The 15,101-nt window shown below is 37.0% G+C and overlaps 1 protein-coding gene across 1 annotated transcript in view; it reads right to left on the bottom strand.

Annotated features, from left to right (window-relative positions):
* The window catches only part of BEND2 (BEN domain containing 2), a 52,475-nt gene that overhangs the window by 20,109 nt on the left and 17,265 nt on the right, over window positions 1-15,101 (bottom strand). Inside the window, exons 3-5 of the mRNA XM_040265362.1 lie at window positions 5,465-5,587; window positions 3,844-3,954; window positions 919-1,083 (exon numbers count right to left, since the gene is read on the bottom strand). Of these exons, the coding sequence (XP_040121296.1) occupies window positions 919-1,083; window positions 3,844-3,954; window positions 5,465-5,587 (399 nt within the window). The remainder of the gene's footprint in view (window positions 1-918; window positions 1,084-3,843; window positions 3,955-5,464; window positions 5,588-15,101) is intronic.

The following is a 15,101-nucleotide window of genomic DNA, read 5'->3' as shown; positions in this document are numbered from 1 at the left end:
GCAGGAGACCCAGGTTTGATCCCTGGGTCGGGAAGATCCCCTGGAGAAGGAAATGGCAATCTACTCCAGTACTATTGCCTGGAAAATCCCATGGACAGAGGAGCCTGGTAGGCTACAGTCCATGGGGTCACAAAGAGTCGGACAGGACTGAGCAACTCCACTTTCACTTTCACTTTACCCTTAACAGTCAAAAACCGGAAACACAGAGATTTTCAACAGATGAACAGAAAAATAAACCCTGGTACATTCACACCATGAAATAATACTCAGAAATAAAAAAGAAGGAACCATTGCTACACACAACAGTATGAATGAGTCTCCAGGGAATTACACTGAAGGAAGAAACCAATCTCAAACACCACATGATTCCATTTATATAACAATGCTGAAGCGACAAATAATAGATCTGGAGAAGAGATTCATAGTTACCATGAAACAGGGCAGAGGGTAGGAGTAGAAGGCAAATGTCAGTTGGAGTGAGATGGGTGTGGTTATAAAAGAGAAATATAAGAGAACATGGCAGTGATGCAACTGTTCTGACTTACCTGTCACAGAAGATACATGATCTGTACATACAAAAAACTGTATAGAACTCAATACACACATATTAATGCAAGTGAAACTGGGGGCATCGCAGTAATATCTGTGGATGGTATCATGTTGACATCTTGGCTGTGGTAATTTTCTATCATTCTGTAAGATGATACCATTTACCATTTTACAATGGTAGATACCATTTTACCACTGGGGAACACTGGGTAATCAGAACCCAGGATTGCTCTGTGCTATTATAACTGCATGTGCAGCTAAATTTTTCTGAAAATAAAGACTTTCATCAGAAAGAGCTACCTCTATCCTACACTATGGAGAGTGAGGAATCTAGATTAAATATATGTCAAAATATCATTTTAAACTCACCAACACTGGGCAGAATGGAGAGAGGCGAAGAGCCCATATCTGGGTCACTGTCATTTCCCACTACAGTTTCACTTCCCACTACAGTTTCATTTCCCACTGTCTGACAGCTGTTATCCACGGTGGTTTGTGCTTGTCCTGGCATTTCTATAAGTATAACTTTTTCAACTGCTGAAAGATAAGAACTCTCAAGTGTGAACTCTATACTGGATGAGACTGTCCTTCAGGAAAGAATGGTAAATAAAGACATTATGACACAAAGGAAAAAAGATCTTTTAATTTTCCCTTAAAAATGGCTAAAGGAAAATCTTCAAAAAAGAAAAGATATTATTAAAGAAGGAATCTTGGAGCATCATGAAGGATTAAATAACAATGGACAGATCAGAGATATGGATGGAGAGAAAATGGATCAACCACACTTTGCTGATGGAAATGTAAAATGGCACAGCCTCTCTGGAAAACTGTTTGGCAGTTTCTAATAAAACTAAACATTCTATTACTTATAAGACCCAGCAACTGCACTTTTGGCATTCATGACAGAGAGATGGAAATTTATATTTACACAAAAATCAATACATCAATGTTCACAGCACTTTACTTGAAGTATCCAAAAACTCAATGTATGGCAAAACCAATACAGAATTGTAAAGTAAAATAAAAAAAAATTTCCTGCAATGTATGAATTTTAAAAAAAAAACCATCTCAGAAAGAAAAAAAAACAAATTTACTTCAATGTATGAATTAAAAAAAAAAAACCATTGTGTGTGTATACACACATACACACCATGGAAAACTCTTCATCAATAGGAAGGAACTATTAGGAAATAAAAATTTATATTTACACAAATGTATGTACATGAATATGTATAGCTGCTTTACTCCTAATAGCCAAAAACTGGAAAAAAAAATCCAGATGCCCTTAAACAGGTGAAGAGTTAAAATGTCGTATATCCATTGCATGGAATATTCTGCAGCAGTAATAGTAATAAACTATTGACACATGCCACAAACTAGATGACTCTTCAGGGAGTTACGCTGAGTGAAAGAAGCCAATCCCAAAGTTATATGGTATGTTATTCCACTTATATAACAATCTGAGACAAAATTTTAGAAACAGAGAAGAGATCAATGGTAGCCAGGTGTTAATGATGGGTCTTGGAGGAAGCAAAGGCTGGTTGTGTTTGTATAAAAGCAGTAGCAAGGGATCCTTGAGTGATGATAATGATCTCTACCTTGACTGTGGTGTACTCACTCACTGCATAGTGCTAAATACACACATGAAAGTGTACACACACATACACGTAAAACTGGAGGCACCTCAATAACGTCTGTGGGTTGTATCAATGTCAGTATATGGGTTGTGACACTGTACCAGTGTTTTGCAAGATGTGGTCATTGGGAAAAATAAGTAAAACATTAATAGGTTCTCTGTGCATTATTTTTACAGCTGCATGTGAATCTTAAACTATACCAAAAAGTTTTAAGAGCTACAACTGGCTTGTATTAAGGATGTGGATGGATCTAGACTAAACAGTACTACTCACAATGTGTATCATTTCAAACTCACCAAAATTAGGTGGGGCAGAGTGAGATGAAAAGTCAGTACCTAGACCAGTGATACTTCCCAATAAAGCTGGATAATACACTGTCTGAGGGCTGTTTTCCACACCAGTTTCTTCCATTATTGGCATTTGTGTAAGGATGAATTTTTCAACCCCTGAAAGAAAAGTACTCTCAATCCTGAATTCTACATGAAATGAAACTATCCTTCAAGTAAAAGGTGAAACAGAAACATTTTGAAACAAAGGAAGACTAAAAGAATCCATCCCTAGCAGACTTACTCATATGAAAAGGTTAAAGGAATATCTTCAAACAGAAAGGATAGGATGAAAGGAGAAAATTGGAAGCATCAGGAAGAAAGAAAGAGCTATAAATCAGAACAGAAATATGAATGTAAAGAAAATGGATCATTGCTGGTAAGAATGAAAAATGGTACAACCTCTCCAGAAAACTGGTATTTTCTTACAAAATTAAATATGCTATTACCATAAGACTCAAAAATTGCACTCTTGGAATTCAAGACAGAAAAATTAGAACTTACATTTATACAAAAACCAGTACATGGATGTTCATAACATCATTACTCTTAATATTAAAAACCATGGGGAAAAAACTAATGTCCTTCCATGGCTGAGTGGTTAAAAACAATTACTGCATACTGAAATCTGGTAAAACTATTCTGCAAAAAAAAAAAAAAAAAAAAGGAAGTTTTGTACATGCAACAACATGGATGAATCCTCAAGGAATTATGCCGAGTGAAAAAAATCCTCAAAGTACCGTAAGATTCCTTTTGTATAATGTTCTTGAAGTGAGAAAATTATAGAAACCAGTGTTTGCCAGGGGCTAGGGAATGAACAATGGGGAAGGAGAGGGTCATCTAAAAGAGGTGGGAGTGGCTATAAAGGGGCAAGAAGAGGCATCCTTATGGTAATGGAAATGTTTCTATGTCTTGACATGGTTGTGGATATTACATCTACTCATATGATGAAATCAGACAGAAATAAATATAAACACATACAAATTACCACAAGTAAAACTAAGGACATCTCAGTAACATCTGTCTATTATATCAATGTCACATATCAATGTATTATATCACAATGAGTTGTGATATTTTACTAGTTTTGCAAGATGTTATCATTGAGAAAAAAAGGGTCAAGTGTAAAAGGGGTCTTTTATATTATTTCTTTTTTTTGGTGAGTTCATTAAATTTAGTTTATTTTTTTCTTATAAATGTATGTGAATCTAAAATTATTCCAAAATAAAAAGTTTAATTTTAAAAAACAGGCTACTGCTAACTTGCATTAAGGCTGCTGATGCATCTAGATTACACAGTGCTACTTATACTATGTATTATTTGAAACTCACCAAAATTGGGTGGGAGGTTGACTGATGATGACCTCGGGCCACTGTCATTTCCTGATAACGTTAGGTAACTCATTGTCTCAGGGTTGTTCTCTAGGCTGGTTTCTGCTACCTCTGGCATAGTCACAGTAAAAACATTTTTTGAGTGCTAAAGAAAGTAACTGTCAATCATTAATTCTATATGCAGTAAAACTATGCCTCATTAAGAAATGGGAAATAAATATATTCTTACATGAAGGAAAACTAAACGAACTTGTTTCTTTGAGCATCAAGGAGAAAGAACAATGGAAAGAGAATAAATATACATGAAGAAAAATTGTATCGCACATATATTATGGGTAGAAGGAAAAATTACACAGCTCCTCTGAAAAATAATTTTAGCAGTTTCTTATAAAACAAAACATGGAATTACATGTGACCCAGAATTGCCCTCGTGGGCATTCATCTCAAAGAAATGTAGATTTATATTTATGCGAAAGCTGGCAAAGGACTGTTCATAGAGCTAAACTTGTAACAGTGAAAAATAAGAAATATTCCATATGTCCTTCAATGGGTGTACAAATAAACAGTTACACACCCATACCATAGAATACAACTCAACAATAAAAAGGAAGAAACTCTTGATACAAGCAATGTGTGTGTGCATGTGCTCAGTCGTGTCCAACTCTTTGCAACCCCATGTCCTGTAGCCCACCAGGCTCCTCTGTCCACGGGATCTTCCAGGCAAGAGTACTGGAGTGGGGTGCCATCTCCTCCTCCAGGGAATCCTCCAACCCAGAGATCAAACCCACGTCTCCTGTGTCTCCTACATTGGCAGGTGTATTCTTTACCACTTGAGCCATCTATGTTCAGTTAAAAAAAAAAAAAGCCATGCCCAAAAGCTTCTATAGTACTTATTCCATTTAAATAACAATATTCAAATGACAAAATCATAGAAAGTCAATTTTGGGCTGGCCTGGGGTGTTAGGATGGGGCAGAGTGGGAGGAAAGGGTGACCAGAAGGAAGTAGCTGTGGTTAAGAAAAGGGCAATATGAAGGGTGTTTGTGATAATGATGGAAATGTTCTGTATCATGACTGTGTGTGTGTGTGTGTGTGCACGTGCGCGCATGTGTGTGTGTGTTAGTTGCTCAGTCATGTCTGACTCTTTGCGACCCATGGACTGTATCCAACCAGGCTTCTCTGTCCATGGAATTCTCCAAGCAAAAATGCTGGCGTGGGTAGCCATTCCCTTCTTCAGGAAATCTTTCCAACCCAGGGATCGAACCCTGGTCTCCCGCATTGCAGGCAGATTCTTTACCATCTGAGCCACCAGGGAAGCCCAGAGCAAACACACTGATGCATGAAATAAAACTGCACAGAACTAAATGCACACACACACATGTGGATTTAATCAATGTCAGTATACTGTTTTTTTTTTAATTTTACTATAGTTTTGCAAGATGTTTTTATTAAGGAAGATAGATGAAGCAAAAATAGGATCTCTGTATAATTTCTTACAAGTACACATGAATCTAAAATTACCTCAAAATTAAAAGCATAATATATAAAAGAGCTACCAAGCAGTTGCATTAAGGAATCTAGATGAAACAGTGCTACTTGCAATGCATATCATTTCAAACTCACCAAAATTGGGAGGAACGAAGACAGATGAGACAGTATCCTGGCCACTGCCATTTTCCTGTAAAGTTCGGTAATGCACTGTCTCAGTGCTGCTTACACGGCTGGTTTCTGCTTCTCCTGGTGTTTCTACAAATAAAAAGTTTTCAAGGGCTATAATACAAAAATTCTCATCCAGGAATTCCATACTGAGTGAAACTGTCCTTCAGAAAAGAAGAGGAAACAAAGACATTATCACACAAAGGAAAACTAAAAGGTTTTGCCCTTGGCAGACTTATTCTTAAAGTAAATGACCCAGAGAGATGATATGGGGAGAGAGGTGGGAGGGGGGTTCAGGAATGGGAACTCATGTATACCCGTGGCAGATTCATGTCAATGTATGGCAAAACCAATACAGTATTGTAAAGTAAAATAAAAAATAAATAAATAATAAAAAATTTTTTAAAAAAAGAGAAAATCTTCTACCAGATAGGATATGATGAAAGAAGGAATCAAGAACAGGAAGAAAGAACAAGGAAGAGAGCAGAAATATGGCTCCAGAGAAACTGGATCACTCATACCTTTCTGGCAGGAATGGAAAACGGTACACCTACACTGGAAAACGGGTGAAAGTACAAAGTGACAGTCGCTCAGTCATGTCTGACTCTTTGCAACCCATGGGCTACAGCCTGCCAGGCCCTCTGTGCATGGGATTCTCCAGGCAAGAATACTGGAGTGGGTTACCATTCCCTTCTCCAGGGAATCTTCCCAACCCAGGAATCAAACCCTGATCTCCTGCATCGCGGGCAGATTCTTTACCATCTGAGCCACCAGGGAAGCCTGGTAGTTTCTCATAAAATTAAACACAGTTAATATATAGCAAGCAATTGCACTCTTGGGTATTCATGTCAGAGAAATGAAAACTTCTATTTACACAAAAACCTGTACATGAAGATTCACAGCAGCCTTAGTCCTAACATAAAAACCTGGATTACAAAACTTTAAATTTTCTTAAACAGATGAATGGTTAAACTATGACACATCCATACCAAGTAGCAGTACTGAGCAATAAAAAGGAAGGAACTACTGAACAACTTGGTTTAATCTCCAGGGCGTTATACTGAGTGAAAAAAGCCAGTATCAAAATGTTATATACTATATGCCTCCAAATATATAACAATTTTGAAGTGACAAAGTTCTAGAGATGAAGAATAGATAAGTGGTTTCTAAGAATTAAGGATAAGGGAATGAAGAGGGCCAGGTCATCAGAGGGTGATGGGCATGGTTATAAAAAGGCAACACAAGTGATCCATGTGATGGAACTGTTCTGTCCCTTGACTACGGTGGTGGACATACAAACCTTATCACATGATAAATCAGAATAAAACGAAAAGTACAGACACACAGATGAATACAAGTCAAACTGGGAACAGCTGAATATCCTGGTTGTAATATTTTACCATAGTTTCACAAGATGTTATCACTTTGGGAAATTGCATAAAGGCTATGACTCTGTATTATTTCTTACAACTACATGTGAAGCTACAATTATCTCAGTATTTTTGTTGTTGTTGTTCTGTCACCCAATCGTGTCCGCCTCTTGGACTGTAAACCCATGGACTGCAGCATGCCAGGCCTCCCTGTCCTTCACCATCTCTCAGAGTTTGCCCAAGTTCATGTCCACTGAATCAAAAAACTGCTAGCACTAGTTTGCACTGAGGAAGCTTTTTAATCTAGTACCATTTCAAACTCACCAAAATTGGGAGGGATGCAGAGAGATGGCAAGGCAGTGTCTGGGTTCATGCTGTTATTTATAGTTGAATATCTCACTGTCTCAAAGCTGTCGGGCAGAATGGATTCTGCTTGTGGAAGATACGCTGTAGGTTCTACTAAAGACTGCTGGGCAGATAAGAGATCACTGTAGATACCTTCATCACCTTCACTGAAAATAGACAGAAGAGCAAGCCTAGTATTTGGGCTGCTTGACTCATGATTCGGCTGTAATGAGCATGTAAAGACAATCCTGGGAAGTGGTGGACTTTCTCTGAACTCTGGTTGCTGCACTTCAGGGGATGCTGCTGACTGAAGAGATATTCCTCCTGGATTGGTCTCAGCATCATTTTCCTGCCTCTCTGCTGGTAAAGATGGGTTATCATCTCCCTGTCCAGGATAAAAGAACAGGATGGGTTAAGCTCCTTTCTTTGAATTCTAGACATTAATTTTTCCATGAGGTATACAGTCAAAACCTTTATGTGTAATCCAGATGATCTTTAAAGTGACACATAGCCAGTATAAATCATCTGTGAGTACAAATAAACATTGAAAAGTAGGTAAAATCATTAATACCTTATTTTCCCTGAAACATCATTTTCCACAGTCAAGTTTAAATGCTGAATTTTGATTATATGATTTTTATTCCTCTTCATACCTACAGTTTGATTGTACTTTATACCTTATGGTTACAAACAAAAATATTCAGCATCATGTCTCAAATCTAAACCTTAGCATTCCTCCAACAGAAGTTTCGTTTCCAACCCCCTGCTAAAGTATATATCAGTCTTGCTAATCTCAGAGTTATTAGCTCTCTCTCATTTCTAACTGAGTGATTCTTTAGGAAATATAGGTTTATGAAGTAGTAAAAATGTTCTCACCCTTATACAGGGTTGCATCTGTGGTATCCCCAAAGAACGCTGCATTTCTGAAACTACTTCACGAAGGTGGTTAATATGACTATTGATGATTTCAGCAAGTTCACGCAAATTCTGTTACAATAAAAAAAATTTAGTGTTCCTATTTTGAAAAAAACAGTAAAATATAAGAAAATACCAATAAACCAAACTTTGACTGCCAGAATCAAAGAACGTTCTCAAGCCATCAGAAATTTCTTGTTGGTTGTTGGTGATCCAGAGCCAAGCTGGCTCAGATAAAGTGCCCCAACCTCCCACTTAACTATTCCATATCATACAGGCATTTGAAGAAGCCTGAATACTGGAAAGTAAATGTACCACAATTCCTATAAGCCATCACATTTATGATGGAGTCATTTTACATCAAGGAAGGTGCTTTTTAGGAAAGAAATGTTCAAATCTGCTAAAAGGCAAAAGAGCCTCTTTCCATACAAGGTCAGTATAAACGAACAGGCAGAGAGTGGCCCATTCCAGAAAGAATAGTGAGCCAAATACAATAGATGTTTGGCTTCAAAGTATTTTAAAGTCATGCAATTAACAACCTTACAAAACCTTTGAGTACACAGCCCCTCTATGCCAATCAGTATGTGACTGATAAAACCTGAAAAATTCTGAAATACACAGAAATTTCATTCAGGCAAAAATACACTTATACAAGGAGGCCAGAACCACTACCTCATTTATTCATTAATTCAAGTAAACATTCATTGAGGGCGTACTACCTGTCAGACAACTTTGCTAGATGCTGGGAATGTGGACACTAAAAAAAAAAAAAAAAGAAAGAAACTCCTGCCCTAAGGAACTTCTATTTTAGCTGAGGAGAGAGAAAAATAGACAATATCAATAAATAAATTGATTAGCAGCCTAGAACAGTGTCCATGCACTGGCAGCATCAGTATCACCCACAGCTTGTCAGAAATGCAAAAAAAAATCCATCACCTCAGACCTGCTGATACAGGAACTCATCGCTAGGAGAGAGCCCTCCAAGTAATTCTAATGCATGATCAAGTGTGAGACTCACTGGCTTATTACACTGGGATAAATAGCACAGGGTCTAGGGGGACAAGGTTGGGTTCAAATACTAGAGTTCTACCACTTATTAGCTCTGTGAATTTGGGCACTTAACTTCTCTGTGCTTCAATCTTCTCATATGTAGAATTGGGGATAAAAATCTCAAAGTTATCCTGAGGACAAAATGAGGTAATGGAGTCTTATACTGATATTAACATAGTAATTACAGTACATAATAACCAGTCCAATAATGCTCATCTATTATTATTATTACTACCAGTGCCATAACACAAGTAATAAGTGTGCACAGAAAAAATGGGACCCAATCCAGGCTGGCAGTCATGGTAGGCTTTTCAGAGAAGAAAATGTCTATGTTGAGAATTAAAAAGTGAGAAACTATTCGCTTGGTGAGGATGCATGGAAGGGCATACAGAACAGAAAGAACAGAAAATTCTAAAAGACTAGAACATGAATTAGCATAATATATTTAGGGAACTATCTATGGCTTAATACAAAATGTGAAACTTAGAGGAAAAAGCACTGAGGAAGAAAGCTGGGGAGGCAAGTAGTGCCATTTTGAGATTTTCACCCAATAGAAACTCAAGCATGGGAAAGACATGAGGCAAACTCATCTTTAGAAAAGATTAAAATGAAAAATGGTGAGGATCTGAATCGAAGATATGGTGGTTAGGATGTACAAGAAACTCTTTTCAGTGATATTAAAGAAAGAGAATCCTCAGGACTTGGTTAATGGGAAAGAGGGGAAGGAACTAGTCAAAGATAATGTCTGGATTTCCAGCTTAATTCAAGACATGATGGTAGTTAACCTGAGAGAAGGCATATGGAGAAAATGATTTTGTACACATTATACTGAGTTCTTCAGTAGGCATTGGCTAGATACATTCATGATTCTGGGGCCGTGAAAAGTGGCAGAGGCTAAAGACATAGATTTGGGAATCAGAATTGTATCAAAGCAAAACCTTTGATAGAGAGAATCATTCAGGTAGATTTAGACTGAGCAGAGGGGGACCAGTGGACAGCACAATGAACTTAGAGGAGAAAGATGTAATTTCAAAAACAGAGCAACACTTTTAATAATCCAAATGCTCATAGACACTCAGGATGATATCACACAATAAAATAAAAATATTAATGCTATAAAACAGTGGCAATCAGAAAATAACAAATTACTGACAATTACAAATATAATTGATTGTGCCCAAAAAATACAAACACAACATCAGGAAGACAAAGACAAGGATATCTCTCAGAATGCTGTACAGAGGTCAGAGACAGAAAATGAGATGAACATTAGGCAACATGGATGATATAAGAGTTGTCACATCCAATTACAAGTCACTCCAGGGACTTCGCTGGTGGTCCAGTGGTTAAGAATCCGCCTTCTGATGCAGGGGACGTGGATGCAACCCCTGAGTCAGGGAACTAAGATCCCACACACCATGTGACAACTAGGCCCGCATGCTACAATTAAGATCGATGCAGTCAAATTAATTAATTTTTTAATAAAATAAAAATTACTCCAGAGGGAATAGAGTATATGGAAAAGAAGAAATGAAGAAAAATTCTATCAGAGCTAAAGAATGGCACAAATATTCAAATTGAAAGGGCCCATGGATACATGGGGAAAAAATAAAGATTCTAAAAGTTTCCAAAGCCAGAGAAAAAAATTAACCTATAAAAAAATAATACTAACAGACTTCTCAAGAGCACTTGATGCTAGAATAGAATTTCTATGGGAAAGTAATTTTGAATCTAGAATTGCATACTCAGCATGTGGGACAAATATGGGGCATAAGAGACAAAAAGGGACACAAAGAAAATTTCAGATATACAAAGACTGAAAATTCAACTCCTGTGCAACTTTCTGTGGGGAAAAAATGTTTAAAAAGTAGCTACTCAGAGAAAATCATAAAGAAAACAAGAGGGGAATCCAAGATGAAGAAGCCATGGGATCCAAGAAACAGCAGGCAGTCAAAAGAAGCACTGAGATGACAGTTGTGCCTCTAAAGTAATTGGTGCAAATTATAACAGGAAGGATTTGTAGGGAAAAAATTACGTTAAGAAGAGAGCAGACTCTATTCAACATGGAAATGACTCTGAAGCTCAAAAATCCTAGCAAAGAAATAAAAAAGCATATTTCTCCTTTCAACAAAAGTAGTCAGCAGAAACTCCAAAAGAAATAATCTTCTATATAAGAAAATGTTTAGACAAATAAAAAGTCACTGTTCAAATAAAATCCAACTAGAATATGACATGATTCTGAGCACTGTTGGAAGACAGGAGAGGATCCATTGACCTTGATGCTTAGGACCCTGACTAGTAGAAAATTAGCAACTTAGCAACTTATAAGATTATATTTCTTAATTAATTCAAAATAGATTAAAGACTTGAATGTAAGACCAGAAACCATAAAACTCCTATAAGAAAACATAAGCAGAAAGTACCTTGACATCAGTCTTAGCAAAGTTTTTTTGGATCTGATTCCAAAGGCAACAGCAACAAAAGAAAAAATAAACAAATGGAACTGTACCAAACTAAAAAAAAAAAAAACAACAACTTCTGCACAGTGAAGGAAACCATCAACAAAATAAAAAGGCAACCTATCAAAGGGGAGAAGATATTTGCAAATCATGTATCTGATAAGAGGTTAATAACTAAAATATATAAAGAACTCGTACAACTCAACAGTAAACAAACAAACTGATTTATAAATTTATATAAAAAATATTAAAAAATAAAACACCTCCAGCAAACAAAATTCCAAAACCTTAAAAAAAAAAAGGAAAGGAAAGTAGCAGTTCTCAAAGTGTGTTGGGGACTCATGGGGAATGAAGATGTGTCCCGAGGCCCTTTTAATAGGTCTGAAGGGTCAAAATTATGTTCATCATAATACTAAACTGTTATTTGCCTTTTTGGTCTTCATTCTGTCACAAATGTACAGTTGCGTTTTCTAGACACTGAATAACTTGATATCGCAACAGATTGCTTGAGGAAGCAAATATGAGAATCCAGATGTCTTCTATTAATGCAGACTCCCCAAAAATATAATACTGTAGAGCAATGATAATTTTCTTAGTTTATTTTGTTGGGAAAAATGAATTACCTTTATTAAAAATATTTATGTTAAAAAAAAAAATAAAAAAAAAAAAATGGGCAGAGGCCTTGAACAGACTTTCCAAAGAAGACATACAGATAGATGCCCAACAGGCACATGAAAATGATGCTCAACATTTCTAATCAGGAAAACACAAATTAAAACCACAACATGATATCATCTCACAGCTGTCAGAATGGCTATTATCAAAAGGACAAGAAATAACAAGTGTTGGCAAGGATGTGTGAGAAAAGACAACCCTCCAGTGCTTTTGGTGGGAATGTAAATTGGCACAGTCACTACGGAAAACATGGATGTTCCTCAGAAAACTTAAAATAAAAATACCATATGATCCAGCAATTCCACTTCTAGGTATTTGTCCAAAGAAAATGAAAAACTAATTTGAAAAGATACATGCACCTCTACGTTCACCGAAGCACTATTCACAATAGTCAAGATATAGAAACACCCTAACTGCCCATCAATGAACAAATGAATAAAGAAGATGTGGTATATATACAGACAGTGGAAAAGTACTCAGGCATAAAAAAGAATGAAACCTTGTCATTTGTAACAACATGGATTGCTAAGTGAAATAAGTCAAAGAAAGACAAACACCATGATTTCTCTTACATGCAGAACCTAATAAACAAAACAAAACTCACAGATACAGAAAACAGTTGGTAGCTGCCAGGAGGGAGTGCTGTTGCAGGGTGGGCGAAATGGGTAGAGTGGATCAAGGGATACAAACTTCCAGTTATAAAATAAGTCATGGAGATGTAATGTACAGCATGGCAACTCCAGCCAATAACACTGTATTGCAAATTTGAAAGTAACATAAGAAAAGTTGTCATCTTAAAAGTTGTCATCATAAAAAAAATTTGTAACTCTGTATGGTGACAGATGATAACTAGACTTATTGTGGTAATCATTTTGCAATGTATAAAAATGTTTAATCATTACACTGTACACCTGAAATTAACATCATGTTGTATGTCAATTATGATTCAGTTAAAAATAAAGATATATGTTTCCCTATGAGGCCAAAGATACCATTTGGTTATACAGAAAATAATGTTTATAAAATCCCAGCACTGTATGTACTGATTAATTTTTATTTCTATAAATAATTTGTATCTAAAACATGGAAGGCTAATTAATAGTTTACAGAGCAGAATTTATATATTTGTCAGTGTTAGGAATGTGAGAAATGAGCATTAGAAAGAAGATAAATGGAGGACAGTGTATGGAATGAGAATGTCTGGTTCTTATACAATGGGGTGTGATTACAGTTAAAAGACTGCTGTCTAAAGTTGACAGAACAGGTAATATAAGTTTAATAGCAAAAACTAACAGACAGCAATAAACTATAAGTATCAGTATAACTAATTTCAGAGTGGGGAAGATGAAAGAGCTAAATTCCTAATTTTTCAAAGTGATAAGTTAACAGTTAACACAAAAAGAAATAGGGTGTATTATTTGTATAATGGTAGAAACTACAAGAAGAATTTAAAATAGACTATTAAAAATGGTTACCTCCAAGGTATAGGGCCAAAAGTGGAGAAGAAAAGACTTCCATGTTTCATTTAAGCCATTTTCTATTCTTTAATTTTTCATTTAAGCCATTCTCTATTCTTTAACTTTTCTTTGAACTGCGTGCATGTTTTACTTTTATGATTAAAAGAGAGCTAAAAACAGGAAGTCAGGTGCTTAGATAACATAAATGACATTTAAAGAACTGGGTTATAAAGGTAAGCAGAGAGAGAAGATGACAGCTAGAGAGGGACAGGAGGCCAAAAGAAGTGATTTTTAAAAAATAATAGTGGAAGACTGAATATGCTGAGAGTGACAGAGACAGAGGCTGAAGATCCAGGAGAGAGGGGGGTGATAGATGAAGGGAGGTGTCTGAACACAGGGAAAGAGGATCAGATGCAGAAACCAGAGGAAGTGTTAGTGTTAGCCTTATAGGGGGAACCCTTTTCCCACTCCAGCGGTCAGGAAGGAGGTTGGCAGAGATGGAACTAGGCAGGTTTGTGGGCTGTGAGAAGAATCGGGACTTGGAGGGGATTTCTGCTCCACGCTTCCCCATTTTCTCCATGAAATAAGCGAGAAGGATTGGGGTTGTGTGAGGGTCATCAGTCCCCAGCAGAGGTCCTCCCCTCTGTTTCCCAGCCTGGCTGGACAGGGCTGGGGTTTTACTAAAGGGACGCTGGGAAGGATAAAGAACAGGTGGAAGTGCTGCCCCATGTGGCCTAGACTGGGAAGGGAAGGCACTGAAGACAGGAGGGAGCAGGCACAGGAGGAGAAATGGAGAGGATCCCCCAGGACCCACTGCAGGACTCTGAAACCTGGGCGTGTCTTATGGGAGATGCTCCCTCCCACCACATCTTGCACAATCGTTCAGAAGGTCCTGGCAGAGCCGTGTCAACCTCATTCAACCTCGTGGATGCTGATGTAAAGCAGGCTGGGCTAGCACTGCTCAAAATCAGAACTCCCTACTTGGCCCCTACGTTCCTGCTCTCTGTACATCCTTCCCCAGAAGACACCACAGTCCCCTTTAAGTGTTCCACTTCTGTTCTCAATAGTGATAATGAGAAAGACTCTCATAAACACTTCTTACTTTTCAAAGTATGTTAGTTCATTGTATCAAATAAATGTTATGTTAAGAAACATTTATTTTTTATGCAGCTCACAAAATCCTTGATAGCTACATGCTTCTATCAGTCTCCACCAATATGTCAATTTTTACAAAATCCCCTCAAAATTATATGAGATATACTCAGTAAAAAAACAGTGGTGGGCTGCCATTTTGCTTCAACTGAGATATTTTAACACGCATTTAGGCATAATA

Source organism: Oryx dammah, unplaced genomic scaffold (genome assembly GCF_014754425.2).
Source record: "Oryx dammah isolate SB20612 unplaced genomic scaffold, SCBI_Odam_1.1 HiC_scaffold_23, whole genome shotgun sequence".
Lineage (NCBI taxonomy): Eukaryota > Metazoa > Chordata > Mammalia > Artiodactyla > Bovidae > Oryx > Oryx dammah.
Note: the sequence above shows the minus strand (reverse complement) of the source record. Positions and strands in the feature narration are given on the sequence as shown.